General features: G+C 44.8%; 1 protein-coding gene across 1 annotated transcript; it reads right to left on the bottom strand.

Annotated features, from left to right (window-relative positions):
- Positions 1-2,948: 2,948 nt before the first annotated feature.
- LOC146179787 (uncharacterized) lies at positions 2,949-22,808 on the bottom strand. The gene is made up of 5 exons (XM_084579346.1): positions 22,075-22,808; positions 16,541-16,622; positions 11,931-12,412; positions 9,769-9,994; positions 2,949-5,851 (listed from the first exon to the last, which is right to left on the bottom strand). The coding sequence occupies exons 1-5, from the start codon at positions 22,453-22,455 to the stop codon at positions 5,085-5,087; spliced, it is 1,938 nt and encodes a 645-aa protein (XP_084435472.1). The 5' UTR covers positions 22,456-22,808; the 3' UTR covers positions 2,949-5,084.
- Positions 22,809-23,538: the final 730 nt, after the last annotated feature.

Here is a 23,538-nt window from a genome sequence, read left to right as displayed (position 1 = left end):
AACGCAGCCACCGCGGTCGGGATCGAACCTGGGTACTCTGGCACAGTTCGGGCGTCTTGCCACTCGTTTACAGGAAAGAAAAGGCGCAATATCTATCACTTGCAGAATACCACTATCATCATCGCTGTACAAGGGGAATTATGAAGAGTGTTTCATGATCCGGGGCATGACGCAGTTAGTAAAGTGCTGGACTGAGGATCCAAGAATGGAGGTTTGTTTCCTTGTGGGCCAAAACGAAATGTAAATAAAACGGTTCTACATAATCACCATGTCTAGCCTTTCCAATGAAACAAATAAGCTTCAACCATAGCGAAACAATTAGGCCTAGCCGTAGCCATGCAGTTGCTTTCGCAATCCTCCAGGTTTAGCCAGAGCTACACCACAGCCAATTTTTTAGCAAAATTGCGAACTGGTCTAGAGGAAAGGCGCCGTATCTGTTATAAACACAGCCTTGAGCGTGAAACTCCCGCGGTTTTTATGTTTTATTAGTAAACTTGGCCCCACCGCGGCGGTGCAGTGGAATTACGGTGCTCAACTGCTGTGCCCAAGGATGCGGGACCACATCCTGGCTGCTTTTCGATGAGGCGAAAAGAAAGGCGCCCTTGTGCTGTGTGATCTCAGTGCACGTTTTAGAACCACATGTGGTCGAAATTTCCGGAGCCCTCCTCTAGGGCGTGTCTCATAGCCTGAGTCGCTTTGAGACATAAACCTTACAAACCAAGCCGACCAAACCAGTAAAATTTAAAATGCTTTAAGGAAAGAGACATCTGAACCATGCCATAAAAGGGGAAGTAGGGATTCAAAAGAAAAGATTAAGCTGCCGTGTAGTGAAGGGCTCTAGAAAATGGCGCCGGCCCGCTAAATTAGCGGCTGCTATCCGCACAATATGGCTGGCCTGCCAAATCTCGCACCCGCTCTCGCCGCTTCTATTTGGGTTGACAGTACCCTAAGAACGACATTTGTATGGAGGTTCCCTAGTTCGAACGCAGCTACTATTTAGTTCACTAGTACTTTGCATTGGGCGAAGGAATTGTCAAAATTCCTCCTTTCTGGACACTCAGAAACCATTTCCGCTGCAGCTTGCACCGTGCTAGTGCGAAATGAACATGTACGACAGTCCAGTAAAGAATATGGCAGTGCCCGGGAAGCCCTCACTGCAGATATATAGCAGGTGCTTATGATGTGATAGTGCAGGTAAAAGATCCCCTGGCATTTGAAATTATTCCGGAGCCCTCCACTATATTGCAGCTCGTTCTTTCACTCCCTCTTTCCTTCCTTCCCTTTGGCTTGGTTCAGGTGTGCAAGTGCAACAGATACAATGCCTTTTCTCTGCACCACCCTGACAATGGTGTTTGGATGCTCTGGAGCTCCTCACCACCCAGAGGCCTGAGAGACTGCTACTTGGCTTCCATAGTAGGGACCTCACCCAGTGCTTGCGACGACCGGCCCTCTAAGGGTTGATCCAATCATGCCTCCCTGTACAGACCGCGCCGCCACGGACCAGGCTGCCGACATTATAAATGGTAGGAACGTTTATAGTGGGCCGTGCGGGGCCCACAAGCTTGAGTGCCCCAAACTCGGATCTCTGTTTCAACAAATGTTTTGAGCAAGCAAGCCCCAGACTACCCTCTCCACTCATCATGTCCAACCGATGTCACGTGGCTTGCGCTGTTGATGTGCAATCTATTGTTCAAGGTCAAATTCCACAATAAAGTGACCTTGAAGAATGCTATCAGTAAAGATATCGCTCTAAAACAGAATGATCCTCTAACCTCTGCAGCTTTCCAGGCCGACCTAAGCTGCAGTGCATTAACGAGAGCAAAAACAGAACATAGGGAGAGATAAGATGAAACGCCAACTTCCAAATAGTCGTCTTCCTATCTGTTTTGTCTGCTTTTAATTGCACCATTACATTTATTTATGAACTGAAACCTGGAAACTGCTATTTGTACCTTTATGTAAAACTTGCATGCGGGCGTGACACGATTCTCTGAACTGCTGGCTGATCTTCATGACAATAGCAGAAGATATATGAATGTTTTCCATAGTTTTTGTTGCCGTTTCCATTTTTCTCGGCTATTTGTTTTGTTCTTCTTTTCGCTCTGACCTCTAGTACTCTTCAAATTTTCTGTTCCTTCATGTCTTTTTTCTCAAGTTGTTGTACTTGTTGCTGCTAGCCTCTTGAAGAGTGGCACGTACCCACCATGGGTGAATGGCCAAGATGTATAGTGTCATACACATCCCTATTACTTGCACAAGGTCGGCGCAAAGCGAGAATGTGGTCATGCAACACTTTCTCGTTCACACCAGAAATGAACAGTGCAGTTGATAGTGCGTCTTTCGGCATGGACGTCCTTTTTTCTGTGTTCTCCATTGTCCATGTGGCTAACTATGCAGCGCCAGGAGTTTAGAGACCATTAAGCTCTGGCCAAGAACGGGCGAAGGCATATGTCTTCCCTGCTAGTTATGGGGAGGCACCGATGCAACCGTAAGTTGGCAAAAACAAATGACAAAAAGGGACTGTCACTCGGTGACACTACACAAGCAGTTCCGCGCTTTTGGCTTCGCTTGCGCAAGCCAGGGGATCCATTTCCCACATGATGTCTTTGTGGGATTCCTACCCTTTACCGGGAGACTTTTCCTGTGCAGTCTGTTTATCCCACGTGCACACCCTCTGACATGTGACTGAGTTCACACTTCCATCGTGTCATATATGCCCATCCCCTCGGAGAGGTCCCAAAACGCGATAGCGCCGAAGAATGGCTCGCAGGCCAATGGGAACACATATTTCGCCTGCTAAATGATGGTCTCGAGTTAGGTGACTCTACAACTATTGGACTGACTTGTGCCCGCAAAACAATTAACTGAGCAACATGGCGGCGGTGATAGCAGAAAGCTTAGACGGTAGTCAAACTATGTATCCCACTGCATTCGGCAGCGCTCAATTAAGTAGGCGAAGAAATATCCAGATAAACCAGCCAAACGAAACTAGAACAGTCTGGAACAATGTGGGAGCAGGAGAGCTTGGCTACAAAGAAAGTGATAAAGCCTCGGGTCGGAGACCGAGTGCTACAACCAAAGCGCTAACGACCCATTCCAGCTCTCTTTGCCAGCAACAAATATTACTATGGTTGGCAGAATTGTCGATAGCAGACAGGTGGGGCATGTTCGGGTTAGGTCTGATGGGTGATTTATAAGTTAATAACTTCAAGTGTTCATTGCGAATATGGCATCTGAGAAATCACAGGTTTTTGCTAGCCAGTGAAATGATGTTGCAATTCTCATATTCCAGGTCAGAGCATTCGATAACCTGATGCGCAAGTATTTGAATGACTGCACGCTTTTTTCATACTGTAGACGTGAACTTCGGGTGTATAACATGAGCTTACATTTGTTTATTAAATACTGACCATGCCACTCTTACACATTCTTTTATGTTATCCTGCAGAGCACAGTGGTCAGAACTGTTGGAGAGAGTACAATAAATGACGCAGTTGTCAGAGAACAAGCGAATCAAGGACAAGGTATGAAAGGTCGGTTAGATCGTCAATATACGGAAAAAAGGAGGATCCAACACTGACCTTTATGGGACACCCGAGTTTACAACTAATGAACTAGACATCTGGCTGGTAATGAGTAGAGATTGAAACATGAAAGTAAAGTTTGAAATGTGTTCCTTGACGACTGTCATATGATGGTCTCTTCTCCTGTCAAATTACTCTTCAAAACCTTTCCACCTGATTTAACAGTTGTGGCATCAAATTCCAGAGCAGCCATGCAAACTGCCTGGCAAGTTGCCAATCGATGTGCCAGGTCTCAAGCGATTCTTGCATTTCTGCCTAAGCAACACCTGTTTTACTATCGATGAGGTGTCTTACAAACAGATCCACGGCACTAGCGTGGGTGCTTTGATTTCAGTAACTGCTGCAAACCTAACATTGGAATAGCTGGAAAGCTGCACACTAGCTTCGTTCAGCCGATAACCACAGATTTCTGTGCGTTATGTTGTTTTTCCATTATTAAAAGGACGCATTACCTGGTTTTACACCGCATCTGAATTGCATCGAAGCAGCCATCCAATTCAAAGTCGAAAAACAAAATGGACAGCTTCCTTTATGGGCATATACGCGAAACGAACTCTCGTTTATCGTATGTATGCACGAAGAGCACTCATGCTGGATGCTACCTTCATACCTTCATTTTAATTCCCTTCATCAAGCCTCTCACAAGAGATCTGAGATTGCCTCGCTTTTTTATCACGCAAACAGTATTTGCACAGAGCCAGAACACTTGCAAGCCAGCTGAAAAAGTTTGCAAGGACCTCTCAGAAAGTGGCTACCCACTGCCTTTTGTCAATGCTGTGAAGCATCAGTTGTCACTCCTGCGATGCTCTAACAGTAGTCCCATCGTCAAAAAATGCGCACCTGTGCACTGTGTGCCTAGAACAAGCAAATCCTTGGCTCACATTTTGCGGTCCTATGATGTCGAGGTGTAACACGTGCCATGAAAAGGTTGTGGCAAGCCCTAGTTAACTTGAAAAAGCCCGCAAAAAGAAAAGTTCCCAGGCACAATCTGCAGTGTAGTATACAGATACTGCGATCATGCTTATGTGGGTGAAAGTGGAAACTATGTGCAGAGAATGAAACTGAACCGCAGTGATGTAAAAAATAAGAAAGTGCCATCTAATGCACTGGCAGAACATGCTGAAGTAACTAAGCATAACAGAGATTAGAACAGTGTGCAGATTTTAAAAACAGAAAATAATCTTTGCCGCAATTTACATATGGAATCCCTAATCATTCAAATAACCGATAACACGCTTAATCACACCAACGGACCTTTTCTAGTGCGTACACCAGTTGCTTAGAGCATATTTTCAGGTCTAAATAGTCTCCTTTTCCCATTGGCTTCGCACTGTGAACAAGGCCACCGTATGGGAGCCTGGGTGGTATGGTCGGTGCCCTGCCTCCCCTTCATGTACAAAAATGTGCTAGCATCTAAGTTCACGAAAGGAACAAAAAGTTCCTTCGAGCTCTTTTCAAGTGCTCCCGGCGGATTGTATGCACCAGGTGTTTATGAAACACTCATTTATTTTCTGGCGCATTACAGAGATCTATGCTACCACTAGAGCCAGCGCCAGCAGAATAAGCACCACCTTTACGCGACCGATCGCCGGTATGTACGCGCATGTGAAGCGTGTGGTATCGCTTGCTCACAAAAAGACGCGCACACACGTTGCACTTGTAGGGCTTCTCCCCCGTGTGAAGGCGGCGCACATGCAGAGAGAGGGACGCCTTGTCACCAAAGCTGTCCGCACACAGTCTGCACTTGTAAGGTTTCTCGCCCGTGTGTCGACGCATATGACTAGTGAGGGTGCTCAACGACGCAAATGAACTCAGGCACAGCGAACACAAGTGTGGCTTCTCGCCCGTGTGCTGACGAATGTGACGGTCCAGTCCTGACTTTATGACAAACGACGAGGAACAGATGGTACACTTGAACGGCTTCACGCTCAGGTGCGACAGAACGTGAAGCATGGCACTTTTCCCACTGAACGTGGATGAGCACACTGGACACTGAGACGGCTGCTCGCTCATGTGGCAAGCTATGTGTCTTCGCATGGACTCCTGGTCAGTAAATGTACGTGTACACAGGCAACACGGATACGGCTCTGGCCAAACGCACGTCAGGACGTGAGAATTCAAGCGATGCAGACTTGGGAAAGTGCGAGAGCAAAAACCACAGGCGAACATGTTCTTTCCATTTCCAGAAGATGACATTTCCTCTCCGCTGGCGCCCGTGCTCTTCTCTTTGCCATTGCTTTCGGAACCGTCACTCGAACTGAGAGATGCTGTTCAAAGAAAAAGGAGAAAAAGCTTAGTGCACAGCAGCAATAAACCAACTGCAGCAAAGAGTGCTGCTCAACACTATTACCATATTTACTCGATTCTAAACACCCCCTTTCTTATGACCGTGATGTTCTCTATGTCAGAGAAAAGCTTGTACAATTGTCATTTTACTTTGTTACAGTTTTCAGACTAGGTGCTTACCGGACTAGATGCTTTTTACTCCTGGTAACACTTGGCAGGTGGACACATTTTCAGTTTTCAATCAAGATATGGCAACCGACATTGCATCACCAAAATTAAAAACTGGAGATTTGTGTTCTGCAGATAAAAAAAAAAAAAAAAAAAAAAAAAAAGAAAGAAAGAAAGAAAGAAAGAAAGAAAGAAAGAAAAAAAAAAAAAAGCTCCAAGCAAGTATTGACCTGCAGCCTGCCCATAAGAATGCAAGGAAAGCTAAACAAACCACACTGTTAGCTCTCAAGGCTTTTCACAAGGCTCTGGGGAAAAATAAACACTAAAAACAATTATTGAAATATACAAGAGCGAAATTTTGTGAGAGTAGGCTGAAGGCGGGCCTTCAAGGGACAGGTCCGCGAGCCATAGTCTCGCCCGAATGGTGACAAATCCAGTGTGTCTGAAAACACCGGTTTATTCTGGATAAACAAAAAGCACCTTGCAAAGACGGAACACCAGACACTGCTGCGCAGCAAAGCACGTGATCAAGACTTAAGACAACGCAAGACCAAGATAAAATAATTCCAGGAGCGCTTTGGAATCTAAACTGCAGAAATTCGAAAGCTGGAGCGTTGCTTGTGTACACAGTGCATCAGGTTTGGTTTCATTATCATTTCAATGAATTAAATCACCGTCATTATCATTGCCACTGTCATCACTGTCATTATCACTAATTGCAGCGTCATTGCCACTGCTAACTATCATCCTCACAGTAGACAAGGGTAATTATGATGTGCGTTTCATGATCCCAGGCGTGGAGATGTTTGGTTAAAGCGCTTTGCTGCGGATCCAAGGGATGGAGTCTGGATTCCTGGTGGAGAAAAAATTTTTATTTTTCTGATGACGTCATCAGGATGACTGAAAAGTGATACTTCAGCACACACATCTCTTGCACACGGAATTTCGTTCCATTCGCCTTAAAACACAACAGCCAGGGCTTCAATGCAGCAAGATAAAACACACTGGAGCGAATAGGGCATTGCGACATGGTCAAAGCGTTCCAAGCGATAGAAGAAAAATTGCTTCTCGCATGGCAGCAACTCATTCAAAAGCGCCTAACCCATCTGAGGAGGCACCGCTTCAGTCTTCGTCCTGGGCAAGGCTCCACTCCATCATCCATGTATATATCAGGATGGCCCATGCCACTTGCCAACCGCTCAACCGCCACCAGCATGGCTCCTGCCGGAATCTTCGTGCCTCACTTCTGCCGTCCTTATTTACCCTAACTGCCGCGTTGATCACATGCTGCCCCCGCAATTGACAGGCCACACATACACGATTGTGCTGCTTATGCATGCATCGAGAGAAATGAAAAAGAGCATGCGCAAGTTAAAATGCTAAGAGGGGCTACAGGGGCCTCATAATGCATAAAATTATTTAACGTGCTCAAGTTTCACATATATTCATGAAGATATATAAAACGTTTTGCTGACAGACACATCCAGGGGTGCAATAGCCGAAATAGGATTTGAAGCAATTTTGGGAGCAGCAAAACCTTAGTTTCGGAGCAGTAAAAGCTATATTTGGAGCAGCTCACACGAAAGAAAAAAAGAAAAAACCTGCACTTTGCAGCATGAATTCAAATTTTGGAACGGCTAAACATGGAAGAAACTTTCAGTGCAAAAAAAAAACAATAAAAAATATGAAGAGATGTGATTGTCAGACTGTATGAATGTGATCAAAGCAAATCCAGGAAGGGCCACCTAGCACCAGCGCTCATATTTCCTGTAGGAACCCAGCGAGTACATATCTTTTTGTAAATAAGCGTTCTGTACTGCAAGGCATGCTATCACACTCAAAAAATTAAAAAAAAAAAGAAGAGCCATTAAACCAAAAAGGTTAATTTTTCAAACTTCAGGGACCCAAATTTATTTTTTTGCATCTGCTTGGTTTGACGGTCTTAGTCACGGGATCTTATCTTAACTGCTTGCAAGAGTCATAAAACAATGTTTTACTGTCTGCGAAATCCACAGCTTGTGTTGTGTGTGGGCAGCTCCAGAAGAGCCCAATCTGAAGCCGTGACTGTGATCAGCCTGTGCCAAAAGCAAACGCAGTAATAAAGCGAAATAAAACAAAAATGCTGATTCAAAAGCAAAAACAGAAAAAATACAAAAAAAAAAAAAAGCAGCGACCAAAAGGCGAAAGGGCAAATGCCAAAAATTGACGAGCGAGCGCTTCTTCAGCCCGTCATTCACTTTCTATGGGGGCTGGCGATGACTCGGAATATTAGATAAATATTTCTTGCACAGAGCAGACATTAAGTATTTCAGTGTTACAGCATCCATAAATGTTAATTTTGACAGTCTTGGGCTCCACTGCGGCACTATGGACTTAAAAATCTATGGCTGCTGCGTGTTTCCCGACCTGCTGACACACGAAATATATTTCACATGTACCACCTCAAGTCATATTAGCACAAACAGAGAAGCCATAACTGATACCCCTCCTACACTATCTAATGGTGAGAAACTGAGTCTATCGACGAAAAAGCATAAAAACAACTTTAACAAAATACCGAAAGCTTCCAAGAGCCGTGCAAAAGCTAGAGGTACATCCATTAAAAGCATGCCGTGTCTGAAACAGTCTTGGAGTACTGTTCCAAAATCACAGGTACCACCACAGCCGTTTCTGCAATGCGAAGCAGTATCAGTAGTGCCTCGTTACAAACGGCCACTATGCATTACCGGGATGCTTAACGGCACGGACTGTGACCCGTGCGGTGAAGCATCCTCAAACCGTAACGGTTCAGCGTACTTGAAGAGCGGAAGCACATGGATGCAAAAGAGAAAAATATGAACAGGCGTTAGAACGGCGTGACGCCGTCTCAAAATAAAACAAAAAGGCCAGTAACGCATGCTGCAATGTCTGAAACGTCATCACTGGCCACATCACGGCCGCAGAATGTTGTCCCCGAGTATGACAAACTTTTGCGGCTAGTGGGGGCCTTTTGGAGCAGCGTGGCCAAATTCAACAAATTTCATGCTTATGGCGCAGAAATATGAAACTGTATCGAAATGGCGCAATTTGCGCAGCTGTTGCACCCCTGCACATCCCCCTCCACTTCCTCTAAACAATTACTGGTGACACAGCTTTACCTCAAACTGACAAGTTATAAGGCTCGACCAAAGTGGCAGTCTTTGTAGCCACAAGTGTAAGCATAAGACCAAATAATCTGGTCAACCATGATCAATGTAGAATTTCCATGGGCTTCCTTCTGCACTCAAAACTGCTTTTAACACTATAAGGAGCCTGCAAGAGGCACTAGACTTCATTCTAATAGCTGTATCTAACGTTAGAAAATCATGCAGAGCCAGAGAAAACAGAAAACAATTATACATGTAGATGGTAATCTAGTTGATAAAGCAATCCAAGGGAATTTTCAGACAGATTTATTAGCAGAAGCAAGCCACTTCTGGCATCAGGGCCTTTTTTGGCGACACTGAATGCATAACTTGATCCCCATAAACACCATCCTAACTACTGGCCAGTGATCAATGACCTTTGCGGTTTTCAAACTGACATGTCATAAGTGGCAATAAAAATGAACTGGTAACGGTTTGCAGTCTTCAATCTGGCAGCTACTCATCACCAGGCAAAGCTTTCTACCACTGAGAATGAAAATTTCTTTGCTGCCAAATTGTGAGGTGTGTCTAATCTGTGAGCACATGTGGTATACAAAGGTACACACCCTTCTTCCTCTTCTTTGACTGTACCCATGGCATAGAGCGGTAGTAATCAGCTGGGCGTCCCAGTTGTGTTCCCATGTGCACTTTCATTGGCAAGCTGCAGGCCTGCGTTGACTTGGACACGGTCTCAACGGTGTACCATGTCGACTTGCTGGCTACACACGCAGAGCGAATGCATTGCACCCCCGTCTCCCTGTGCCCCATCCGGCTCAAGATGAGGGACTGTTCCTGGAAAGAAGATGGGACTTCTGAAGGAAATGAGCTTCCATTTGGCTTCAAGCCAGCACCGCACAGGAACCAAGGCCCACATTAGCGTGATCATACTATCAACTGCACTCGCACAGAAGTAAGGGTGATATTTCCAAGACGTGGAGAGAGCAGAGTGGATCGGGAAGTAAATGCAAGGTACCCTCGCCAAGACAAGAGAGAGGAAAGGGCTTGGGAGGGAAGCCAGGAAGACGACCTGCATGTGGGGATGGCACGACCACAGCTGACATGGGCCAATGGAAGATGCCCTGCAGCAGACGTGCACACAACTGGCTACTGTCGGCCTTCTATCGGCATCATGGCTTAGTTGCCGATCAAAGCCAAATCAAGTCAAAGTAGCTGTGGCTGGTTGCACTTCGTATTTGCTGTTGCAGCTACCTGCCGCGGTGTTCAGCAGCTGAGCGTCTTAACCACCAAGACACCGCGACAGGTAGCTGCAACAGCAAATATGAAGTGCAACCAACCACAGCTACTTTGGCTTGATTTGGCTTTGATCGGCAACTTGGCCGTGATGCCGATGGTGCTAGTGCAGCTGTTGACGGTGATGCTGGCCATTACAATGCAGCTGTGGATTCCACGATGCCGAATTCAGAAAAAGCATCCTTGCACAGACAGAGGTAACTTATTGAAATATACAATCAGGTACAATCAGAAAATTCGGTCTAAAATTGGGAGGCTCCTGAGTGAATGAGGAGGATTGGCAGGTATGTTGTCATCCAATAAAATTTGTACAATGCAAGCAGTGCATCCTAATCTGGTAGCGTCAAGCTTCTTCGCAGACCATGGGATTTTTATCAATAGCAAAGTGTGTTTTCGATGTCAGTAAGGGAGTGCACTAAATTAGATTTCTTTGACACTGAGCTTCGCAGCACAAGGTTCTGCAGCTGGACAGACTGGCTTTACCACATTAATTTACTCTGGCTTTCTGTATTAACCACTGCTACAAAATAAGCACGTAAGTACATGGTCCCTCGAGTGCATATTTTCTTCACTCGTCAGAAGCACAATACAAAATTAAAGCGGGCATTTTATGGCTCAAGAGGCAATGAGAAATTCTCTTAAAGGGACAAAACACTGACCAAAATATGTAACAGTATTATGGTGGAAATCAAAAGATCTTGCCTTGTATGGTATAGATTGAGCGCTAGAATATCTAAGGAATGAGTGTTTATAATTTTAATTTGGCATTGAAACTTGTATAAAAACGAATGGTGTCTCCCCTTGTGCCGAAACGCTGTAATTATCACTGTAGTAACCCATGTGACACATCTTGGAAAAATACTACTGGTTTTTGTAAGTGCACAGTATTCTCTTTCTTTGAAGAGTGCTCACAGGTTTCATTTTTTTTAATATTTTGCATACTCTCTGCTGCGCCTATCAGCAAAAACCAGCCTCCTTCCACAGCGGCACCTATGATGTGCTTTTAGCATCTGTCACTAGATGTCGCCACAGAGTTCTGAATTTTTTGGACAAAGCAGTGACCAAGAACCGCTAAAATATTTGTCGATGATGCATACGTTCCTGTGCCATAACACCCTTTGTGTAGGAACTAAACCTGAAGCTACTGTGTACTAAGAAATGTCTAATTACTGTCTGGCAGGTGACATTATATTAGTTTTCGGTACATGACCTTTGCCGACGCGCAATCGTCATCACTGTTGCTACTCATGGTTTTCGGCATCGAACTGCAATAAAACGGGCGCATGCACTGAGTGAAAAATTCTAATTAAAATTTTACTACAGGTTTTCTGGCAAGACTGCTATGGAATCAACCACTTGAAACAGGAAGATTTACACTGCGCCAAAAAAATTGGACGCTTAGAGTGCAGTGTTCTGTCCCTTTAATAGAAAGAGTGGCAAATGAACAATGAAGGAAAACACTCCTTCATGCACATACTCGGTTGACAATCACGCTGGAAGGGGGTACTCGTAATGGGGCTCCTCCACCGACCCTTGGGTACACTGTGGGCACAGCACCGGGTTTAAGGGTCCTCTCGACAATGTGGACACCTGGGCGCATTTCTCTCTCTGTGAACTGGAAGGAGGCTTGTCCAAAGTGCAGCGAGCACACAAAAGTCCGCCTGTGCTCTGATGGTGTCCAGAGTGCCAGGTTGCCATCAGGGCTGTTGCGCACAAAGCTGATCCAAGCCTGACGCAAGCGCCCCCAAGAGGGCAAGGGGTACAGCATAATGTTAGGACCCTGCGGCCTGCCACAGGTGGGTAGGCCGCAACGTGGGGGCATCATGAGAGACTTGGGTTGCTGTCCATGCTGTGCTGTGTCCTGCACTGCGGCCATCTTCATGCACACCACAGGTTTCTGCAGCTGGTTTCTCTGCTGCTGCTGCTGCTGCTGCTGCTCAGCTGAGCACTGCATTTGACCTGCAAGCCCCGACCATGCTGTGAATTTCAAGTCGCTGGGCTCAGTGGAAGGGGTTAGAATGGGGAAAACACAGGGGCTGAAAAATGGAGGCTAACGAAAAAGGTTCTACTTAAGTTGAGGACAACGCAGAGGGCTATGGAGCGAAAAATGGTAGGGGTAACGTTAAGAGATAGGAAGCGTGCAGAGTGAGTCAGAGAAATAACTCAAGTTACTAACATTCTAGTGGAAATCAAGAAGAAATGGGCATAGGCAGGACATGTAGCGCGAAGAGAGGATAATCGACAGTCTCTAAGAGTAACCAATTGGATTCCAAGGGAAGGAAAGCATAACAGAGGAAGGCAGAAAGTTTGGTGGGTGGATGAGGTTAGAAAGCTCGCAGAGCTCAAGCAGATGCAGTTAGCATACGACTGGGTTATTTGGAGTAATATGGGAGAGGCCTTCGCCCTGCAGTGGGAACAGCCTGGCTGATGATGATTAAGATGGCAGGGAAAATGTGTTAGCATGAGCCATATATGACACAGCTCTGAACCCCACAGATGATGCATCCAACTCCCTCAGGGAGTAGGGCTCTTCTGAAATCGCATTGCTGCAATATACTGCTTATGAAATCTGTTTGGATGGCTTACAAAGCTTCTTTCTCGTTCTTGTTTTAATATCTTCCAGGATGCCTTCGGGAGTTTCAACGTTAACAGGCGACAAACGAGAGGTTACTACTTGATTGTTGTTTATGGCAATTCCTGGCATTGCATTTTTTTTTTTTCCTTCATCGTTCATTTCCATGCAATGACTCTCAAAAAAAGGGAGATAGTTTAGATAATTTCTGCAACCATGGCCAACACAGCTGCTCTATGAAGGATTCCTTCCATGGTGAACCCATTATTAGAATAGCTCCTGTTTCTAGATATCATAACTGCCTTAAGTATTTTGTCCTGGCGGCTGCCTCACGTCAGCCGAAAACTTGGAAGGTAACTACTGAAGGTAATTTTAACATGAAACAAAGAAGCAGTTATTTTGCATTTTTTCCACAATCGTTCATTGTACAAGCCAACGTCAGTGTGGAACTGGGGAGAATTTATAATTCGATAAGAATGCCAATTAAATCTCTTGCACAGCAGATAAATGAAAGAACAGCCAGCAAAATATCTTTTTGTTGGTGTTAAAGGTAAGCAAATTCCAGCAGCCATTAATGTAGTTTCAAGGAAACTAACAAACTCAAGAAGTCTGAAAGCCTCAGTGTTGCTTGGTTCTTGTCTTTCAAACTACTCTTTCGTAAGTTGAAATGTGTCCCCAAGCATAACGTAAAAATAATTACCTATCTCCAATTGTGCACACTCGCATCAGGCAAGAGTGCAGTCCACAGCAATCAGAAGCTGATCGCTTTAGAAACAGCACACACACATAAATGTGCCCTTCAAACTGAGAACAATGAGTGTCCATCCTATGTCGTTTCTCACACTGCCCAGTTTGTGTGGACCTTTGTGTTTTAACCAAGGGTGTCATAAACTATCCCAACAGTATGTTCTGCTCTATTCACGTGCACAGGCGGGCAGTGAGGACCGCCAAGATCCATCACAGTGTCTTGGAGCGCCTCCTTGTCTGCCCAAATTAGCTTTCTTAATACTGCCCACCTGGTGGTTTCTTTAACGTGATAGCATTAGGGTCCTCCTCCCACCAGAACCCCACCACCGCAAAACGATAGGTCAAGACAGTGATGATGTCACAGAGGTCACAGAAATGAAGGATTGGTCACAGAGCAACCCGACAACCACAAGAATCTTTGGGCTACCTCAAAAACTTAGGGTCCTACCTCAACCAACAACACGTGTCGGGAGAAGTGCTGATGAATTCAGCAACAAAAGTGGCATAAGCACATGAAGGAAATGCAGCTGAGAACTCATATCTCTAATGTTCTTTTTTTCTTTTGCTTTTCATTGCTTTCATGACGTTATTGCATTTCGTGATTTCACTCTTCATTCTGATGTTACTTTTTTTTCTAGCACGTTGACCTGTCATACTAATTACTTTTTATTTGACTTTTTGTACTGAAGATTTCGCCACATTTACACAGCATTTTAATGTTTGAGACCAATTCCCCTCTTTAATGTCTCGGCGACTGAGGGTACGCAAAACAAACACTAAATAAATGGCAACCGAGAAGGGGTTCAGAAAGTGGCTGTCGAATGCATGCATTATGTAGAATACAGACCATTAAGAGTTCATGCTATGTACAAGAAAGATATTTCTGGAAATCCCCACTTTTGCACTGCGCCATGACGCTCAGTGCCAGGCTTTCAGCCCACTTGGCGTACATTATGCAAGTAACGCAGGTCGTGTAAGCAGCAAAAGGATGCCGTTGATTTGCCATGTCAAGGTCACATTCCGTGTTTGCCAAAAATAAAAGCTCTGGTCTCTTGGAAGAAGGCAGCAGGTAACAACAACACAAAGCGCAAGAGGCACACACACGCACACAAGGACAACGCTGTGTGCATTGTCCTTGTGTGCGTGTGTGCCTCTTGCGCTTCGTGTTGCTGTTACCTGCTCTGCTGCCTTCTTCCAAGAGATGTGTGACCAACTAGCTCATCGTTCGACTCTATTAAAAGCTCTGGTGTTGTACAATTCTTTTTTTTTAATAGTTTTTATTTCCCTAAGCAAAGCACTGTTTATATGCACATTTACATGATTACTTTTTGTGCAGTGTCAAAAATAAGCACTGCACTTCCTGTTTAAAATGCTTTTATCAGCCTGCAGCCATTGTTGCTCCACCAGTGTCGCCGCTGAATGTGGCACTTTAGTAGCAAAGCGATCTCGGTCTGATAAAAACAAATCAGTCGTGCCATGTTATTGGCTGCCAAGTCAGGAACAATTTTGAGTGTTACCCTTTGGCATGGGCTGCTGAAAGATGAGGACGAGCAAGCTGTCTAGCTCCAGAGCACTGAAAAAGCAGGTGCAGCATTGTTTGTTTAGCATGAAGAAAAAAAAAAGACTTAAGCAGGTTTATATATGATTAAACCAATGGTCGTGCAAAAGTGGTACAATATTTCGGGTGAACAGCACGTCTAAAACGCTTTTGATTATGGCTAGCCTCTAGCCTCAAAGTCTGTTATTCTCACATTTCAGCAAGCTCTCCTCTCAAGTTTTTTTTTCCTCTTCAGTTTTTTGTGTCACTTGGCCACAATTTCAGAATTCAGAAGTGCCAAATGAAGCTGCTTGACACTTGCATGAAACTGCATTTGGCACTTTAGCACTGAGGGTCTGATAAACAGTCTGCCTAAATGTTAAGCATCTTTATTTCAAGGCATACAAATGTTAAGCATCTTTATTTCAAGGCATACATATGTTAGTACAAGGTCGTCCACTCTTAGTGCAAAAATGCAAATGAGTGATCGCTCTTTTCAAAGTGCCACTGCGTCCGATTTAGCCGTACTCTGAAGCGAAGTGACATGCCATGCGAAGCATAACCTCCACGTCCCTCTGTGCCTGCGCCACTTTGCATCGATGTCTCTTCAGAGTGTGATGCAATCGCACTCTGAAGAAAGTCAGCACCTACTTGCGTGTTCTTACTAAGAGTGGACGACGCTGCACATGCATCACTGCATCACAGTTTTGGTAAAAAAGGCGCACAAGAAGAAGTAGAAGAGCCACCTGCCACTACGGTGGCTCAACAACACCTGGCGTCACGGTTGCTATGGCAACCAAGCATGGAGGCACCACACAAACTTGAGGAGAGGGATGGCTGGGTAAGTGCTTTTGTGCTAAAAATTGGCCAACCAATATGATACTTGATACTCGGCAATGCAAAGTTTGAGTGTAGCTCTACAGGTATTTCAAAGGCAAAGAGTTTGAGTGAGACATGTTTTCATATATATGCAGTTAGAGCCCACTATCTATTTAGCCATCAACTGGCCCTCAATCCTTTCCCTGTTCTTGATTGTTATAAAAGAGGCACTGGCACGACACATCATGGCACCGCTGCCCTGTTCCATGAGCCCTGATTCGAGCAGCCCATCTGTCACATAAGCACATTTCTCTTTTTGTAAATTTCGCCTAAAACAATTCACGCAATCCACTGGCTTGTGTCTAAGCAGGAGTAAAACAAATGACCACTCTCAGCTACAAACGGGACTTACCTTCATCACTGTGTCCTGAGGCACTGACATCCAAATCCCTGCCAGGCACAGGAGGCTTACCGCTGAAGGCTAGCCTCTCCGCCTGTGCCAGAGAAAAAGGCCCAGTGGGGAAAGGGTAAGCATAAGCCCACACCAGCTAGCAAAATGATAAAATGCAAGCTGAAAAGTAGCCACACACACCACTAGCATTGCGGTTCAGGTGAAAAGCTGCTCCTCTTAATGTTCATATCCTGGTTATGTTGAGAAACACCAAATTAGATCAGGAAACTTTTTTCAACTGCTTCACTGTATCCACCAACAGCTTTAAATACACCACTCCCAGAGAACTCTCTAGCTCTGCAGCCAACCCTCCGTAGGAAAGGGAAGGAGATGGGTGTTTGTCTCCATGCGATAAAAAGTGGCCTACCAAAGCACCAGCGACCTAGCACCACCTCTCCAACTTCCCCCTTCACCCCTTCCTCCCCTCAAACCGGACCACCCACTCCCCATTGCAAGGGGCAAGAGCGCTTTCTTGCACAGCCTTTGCAGCGGATGCACAGTAAGTTATCCAGAGCCCTTATCTTGTCTGTAAAGCTTCATTCACCAGTGTCACAAGATTGGATACTTCAGCCAAATTCTGACGTGCCAAGAATCCAAGGCTGCTGGGCGACTATTGTGGATCCAACTTAGTATATGCAGTGATGCTCCACCCATGTTGAAAACACTACACAAAATTCCTTCAGAACAAAAAAGCAGGAACTTAATATAGTAACCTTGAGAAGAACCTAATTAACTGCAAGGTGAAATTGCAAGCTGCAAAATTGAAATGCCTATCCAGTTCATTTTATATAGTATATAAAGGAAGAGTAAAAGGCTAACCTTGCAAGTGGTCAGAAGGGCAACATGTAATGACGCGCAGCGCGGTCCACTACAACCAACTGCTGGTTCTTTTACATTATATATGCTACAGGACTGAGCTTTTAGATAAACCACTTGACATTTAAACTTTAACTGGCTTATGCGAAAAGCAGGTATTTCAGAAAACCACATAATGTCCGATGCATACAAAATGCACAAAGTAATCCCGTAAAGGGATACTGTTAACAGGATGTTGAAAGCAAGCTATTTTTTACTGCTGCAATCTAACTTTCCCGCTTATGTCAAAGCATTTCTTTGTTTCATTCGGTGCACAGCACGGGTTCAAACAGTAGTACTTACTGTGACAATAGTGCAACTATTTTCATCACTGAACTGCCCATAGTGAACACACACATTGCCCACAAAATACACAAGTGAAGGCCTACTGATAGGTATGCACAAGCATGCCCATAAGTGCATGAGCAATACCCTTGAAGAATGAGGCTGCCAACTTTAGTCTAAGCCAGTGTGTGTATGCATGTAGCTTTCCCTCTCTTACCACCATCAGGTCAGCCAGAGCAGTAGCAGCGTTCTTCCAATCATGTCTTACATTGTTGGACTTTCTTTTTGTGCATTTTTTGAGTAAAAAGGCTATGAAGACAGTCTTATATTTTATTTCTTAGACTGAAAAATAGGAGCTCATTCTATCAACTGAAAAAATATAAACACACCAGATTTTGGTTGTGTATTCTGCCTTTAGAATGATGCATATAACATTATAAAACACAAATATCCATAAGAATTGAGCAAAAATAAAGGTGGTAAATAACTTATAAATGAATTTTTTCCTTCGTGCAATTTTCGTTTTGGTTCCCCACCAGGCAGTGACTGTGAAGTCACAGATATGTTGTGGTCATGTGAAGCGTACAAAAACTAAGATAGTGTAGCTGCTTTTGCACCTTTTGATCTCCAACAACCCTTATGCGAGCCAGCAAAAGAGCTGGAATCACATAAAATGAATAATCAGTGATTATACGGCAGTTTTTTTACAAGATCTGTGTGACCAGATCCCACGAACATCCTTCAGAAGTTGAAACCGAAACAGAAAATGCACAAAAATGAATTCAATTAACAGTCCAGCTGAACACCATTGATGAGCTCATCGAGCTGCGTCGTGCAACGCGCTACCTGAAATGTGAAGCTATTCCTGCAGCGTCTGCATTAGCGCATTATTTTGATTCGTCTTGTACGTTGCTTGAAGCAACGCCTTCGGAACTACCATGAAATCGGCCACAGATGACAAACAACCGTCCGCTGCGAGAAAAGCGCAGAGTTCAACATTCGGTGCAAGAAGCGGAGCCAGATCATTACACAGACACTACAGGGGCACTTCAAGCTTATGTAAACGCAAGCACTGACTACGAGATTTTACATACTACACTCTTTTGTCCATTGCTTCCTGAAATACGCCACATATGTTCATATAGAACAGAAGCAACGCACCTTCCTTCTCTATAGCAGAGCTCGTTACCATTCGCAACGGTTTGTCTATATTAGCAGACAGCCTATATGCTGCACACCCCACCATTTTGAAGCAGTCCGAGCATTACGGAGTATACCTAATACCTTCGACATCATCAATGATATCTGCAATATTGTGCAAACATATCCTTGCCCTGTGCGTGTGGTGTGGGCTCCCCGCACTACGCTCAGTCTCACAGAAACTGATGATGTGTCCTGTTCCCAGAAAGTGACATATCCTCTGCCTATGTCAAAGTTGTCCGCAGGAGATGCCGCAGTGCCTGCAAAAGAATTTCTTCGCCGCTCCACGCGTGCTTTAATTCCACCATGTGGATCAAACCTTCCCGGCGATTTAACTCGCCGTGAGGAGGTGGCGCTGAGAAGAATCCGCGTGGGTGCTGCGTTAACGCCTGCTGTAAGATCTTCCTGGACCAGCCAGACTGCTCCCATGAACTGCCCTTTCTGCCCAGCCCCTGCTAAGGAGGCCACACTAGACCACTTCCTAACAACTTGTCCTGGTATTCGCGTGGCCCGCAAGGCACAACTTAGAAGCCACTCTTACCACCCTACTAGACCGCCCGACACAGGGGTATGGACACATGGCCCACACCATCGAAAGCTGTTAGCATTCATTGCTGCCACAGGCCTGTATCAATATATTTAAACCTCATGCCAAAGGGCAAACTTGCGAAATAAAAAAAAATGAATTCAATTAGAAATTTCTTATCTGGCTTAGGCAAATTCTATGTTGTGCTTCGTGCACACTACTGTCTTGTATATAATACAAAAAAAAAAAAAACACCCACCCAAAATGTCGGTCTCTCTACTTTTTTAATACATCCAAGATTCATACACAAGTCATCACCAAGAAGTTTACAGAGCAGACATCAAAAAATGACGGTCATATGCACACCTGGCAAGCAATAGGGGTAATCGGTCTTTCTTTTCCCCTCTTCTGGTCTGCTTCTCAAGATGAACTGAAACCAACTAGTCCACCTGTCTGCCCTAAACAATAGTTAGTTGAACACAAGATCAGCAAAGGCATGCCGTATCTGCACGGTGTCTCACATCGTCTAAAGAGGCACAATGTGCAGATTGTGTTCTCCGCCGACCGTAAGGTTGGAAAAATTGTGCGTGCAGTGCATAAGAAACTGGAGACAGCCTCGCCCTGAAGGGACAGTCGTCTTTGACCTGTGTCATACGGGGATAAGATCACAGACTGCAAAAAAGGTGTCGTGTACATGGTTCCTTTGGCATGCGGAAAGATATATATGGTCAAACTGGCAGGTGCATCAATATCAGACTGAAAGAGCACAAAACTTCCCTTGCTGTGAAAAAAAAACCCCTCTTCTAACCTTGTGCTGCACTGCCGTGGTTGCAATATTCTTAAAGATAAACCTTGCCTGCCTGACTTGCATAATACAACAATCGATTACTACAGCAACAACCAGATAGGCAGGGAGATTCTTGAAGCTTACTGTACAGCTAAGAACTGGTCTGTTACGCTACAGAATAATGAGATAGCCTTCATTGATAAGTGCCTTTCTTTTCAAAGTAATCCTTGATGTTTTTGGTTTTTTTTTAGTTTTCTGCATTTTCTTCCTGTATAGTTCATGAGTTCTCAAACAAACCTTCAGTTGTTAGAAAGCGTCCGTGTTGTCTACTATTTCTTCTGTCCGTTGTCTCGTTTGCGCTATTCTACAAAATAAACTACTAACTCGCCCAGTACACGTACTGTTAAAGACACCTTCCTTGGCTGTTGCCACACACTGAACTTCAAATAGTGGTTTTGGGGTAACGCATAGTAAGGAACATTGAAGCAGGCTTTAGCTGCCAACAAACTGCCACAAATGCATCCATTTGAAATTAAGGTTCCAGCAGAACATATACGCAAGAAAACATTTCAGTTCTCTAAAATGCTCACATCTCTCAAAGAGTAGGTGCTTCTTTACACATCAGGTATGTAGAGATATTAGAGGCCAAAGCTGCAATTACTTTGTAGCGTAAAACATGATGCTCTCCACACAGTGAACACTACCACAGACTATTCTGTAATAAATTCTAGCCAAATAGAGAAGTGCTACTTCTACACAAAAGGCTGGTTAGCTTTGTTGTTAAAGAGGCAAGTAGCCAGCTAGCTCCACGACCATAATGAGCAGGCATTGTGTCAATGTAGTAGGAGTGGGATAGTGGACGTAGGTTTTGCCACAGAAAAATATGCATTATGCTGAAGCTGCTGGGCAGAAAATAAATATTATCGAGCAGCTGTTAAACAGATATGCAATCACTTTGGAGCAACTTACAGTGCAAATATGTAAAGCTTGATTAACATACGCTCATGTTTGGTACTATTGATGAGGTCGATATTTTCACACTACCCAATTTCAATCAGTGGTGTGGTCACCACTGTTTCTCTCGAATGGTGACGACAAAGTTCAATTCAAAACAAGGGATAAGCCAATGCTTTTCATTTGTTTGTCACCCCCCAAGCCAATGGACTTTTTGAGTGCTTTAACAGTTTTGAAGTCCTATGTGGAGTTGGCTTTGAACGAGCGTTATCACTTACGGACTGCTATTGTCGACTATCTTGGTGTCTACCACTGCACACCTCACGCCACCCCGTTTTTTCATTGTGACACAGAATGCATCCAGCCTGAACCTGTGTATACTTCTACTAATGCCATTTTATTTTTCTATACTGTCATACCAAAAGCAGCTCGCTGGTGCCTTTGTAGAATACAATTTTTCTTCGTGCGTGTGTTTATAAAATACGTCACTTGTCCTGCCTATTACATTCCTCCAACCTCTATACTATATAATGAATTAAACAAGTTCGAATAAATATATAATAAAAGACGAACTGAAACTGCGCAAAATGGCAGTTCAGCATACAATTATCTACAAGCATTATCCCTGATACGATAATCAGCGACTCCTAGATGGACCTTATCGCTAGGTACAGCAGTCGTAATGGACACGGAACGGCTCCTTTCATCCTTCCTTTGAACACCCCGAACTATCGTGCCATCAAGTAGTTCTGCGTGTTCTGGCACTCCATGTTACGGCTCCTCTCATCCTTCCTTTGAACACCCTGAACTAACGTGCGATTATTAAGTCGTTTTGCGTGTTCTAGCGCCCCATATCAGTTCGGCAAATGGCCCTTTCAAAGTGCTTACCACACCGCCTAGGTCGCTGTTCGTTGTGGTCTGCTCGACAGCAGCGTCGGTAGCATTGGGGTACAGAGTGGGAACGGCCCCTGACCTCAGGAATCTGCACATGACGTCCGCGCCGTTGACATGCACCCGCACGGAACGCATGAACCACTTCGGCGAGAAGTGCAGTGAGCACACATAGCTCCGCTCGTTCTTCGGCGGCGCCCAAGCCAGAATATCAGCATTTGGACAGCGGCGCACGAAATCCACCCACGCCTGGCGCTGGGGGCCCTCAGCGGGCATAGGATGAAGCACGGCGTTGCGAGCACTGCAAAGCGGAATGGCGCAGTGCGCTTTCGCCTTCACGGCAAGAGAGTTCGGCGGCTTTGCCGTTTCTGCAGCCATGTCACTACCACAAACTGTGCACACGAAAGCTAATTTAAATCACATTACTGCAAAAAACAGCCCACTCGCCGCTCTTCAATGCATAAGAAATGGAGAAGCCGTGGCAGTGCACGCCACACACATAGGTCGTCAGCTGATAAGGTAACCGACGTTGATGGTGGCGATAGTTCCGCACCGAAAGTAGCCGTAAACATAAGTTTATTACGTCCTTCTTGATCCCTCTTGGTGTGAAGGGTAATGAAAACATTAGTAAAGATGCATTTAATGCAGGAAAAAACGACACTGAAGGAATTCACCAACTAAAGCGCGAGCCAAACACAACTAAACTGACTACGGATGACTGCGACACGCAACGATCCGCAACAAGTGTGTGATGATGATGATGATGATGATAATTTTAACCACACGCGTTTTAACAAGCGACATAAAAAATTCTCTAAAATGAAGTAAACAAATTTTTATGAAACCTAAAACGTAGTTATAATATTGTTTTGGGTACTTAGCTTTAATTTGGGTTTCGGATTTACATGGGATTTACCATTAGTTTTTCAGCCGCTGCTTCGTAGCTTCAAAATGGCTTCCCACCAATGGTTGAAGACTCTAGAGAAAAAGCTGGGGCCCGATCCTCGATATTCGCCTTTTCGGCCATGTTGTGACGTACCCGTGACGTAAATATTGGGGCGGCGCTAAAACGCGTATAAACAGAAATTGATGACGAAATTTAAAAAACAAGAAAAAAAGTTACAAAAAATAACGCCGTCGTCTGCTACTTGGCGCCGATTACAAAAATGCCAACGCTGCGATGCCAAGAAGCTGAAGGGTCGGTGCGAACAGTGTTTACGCTGCATACACGCGTCGCGCGGCAGGGCAAGGCTGAGGAGATAGTGAGATACTTACGTATACATTGCGGCTGTACTGTACTATTATAGTAACGGTAGTTGCGACCACAGTGCATCATAGTACACACGCTGTCGGACGTCCACCAGCAGCTAGGCTGAGCGAACGGCGGTACTCGACGCAAACCCCACAAACAGCCGGTCGTCAAGTGTGAGCGATGCCTCACTTGAGATGCCTGCATGTTGC

The sequence above is a fragment of the Amblyomma maculatum genome, chromosome 9, assembly GCF_055883805.1.
Source record: "Amblyomma maculatum isolate TAMU_Amacu chromosome 9, ASM5588380v1, whole genome shotgun sequence".
NCBI lineage: Eukaryota > Metazoa > Arthropoda > Arachnida > Ixodida > Ixodidae > Amblyomma > Amblyomma maculatum.
Note: the sequence above shows the minus strand (reverse complement) of the source record. Positions and strands in the feature narration are given on the sequence as shown.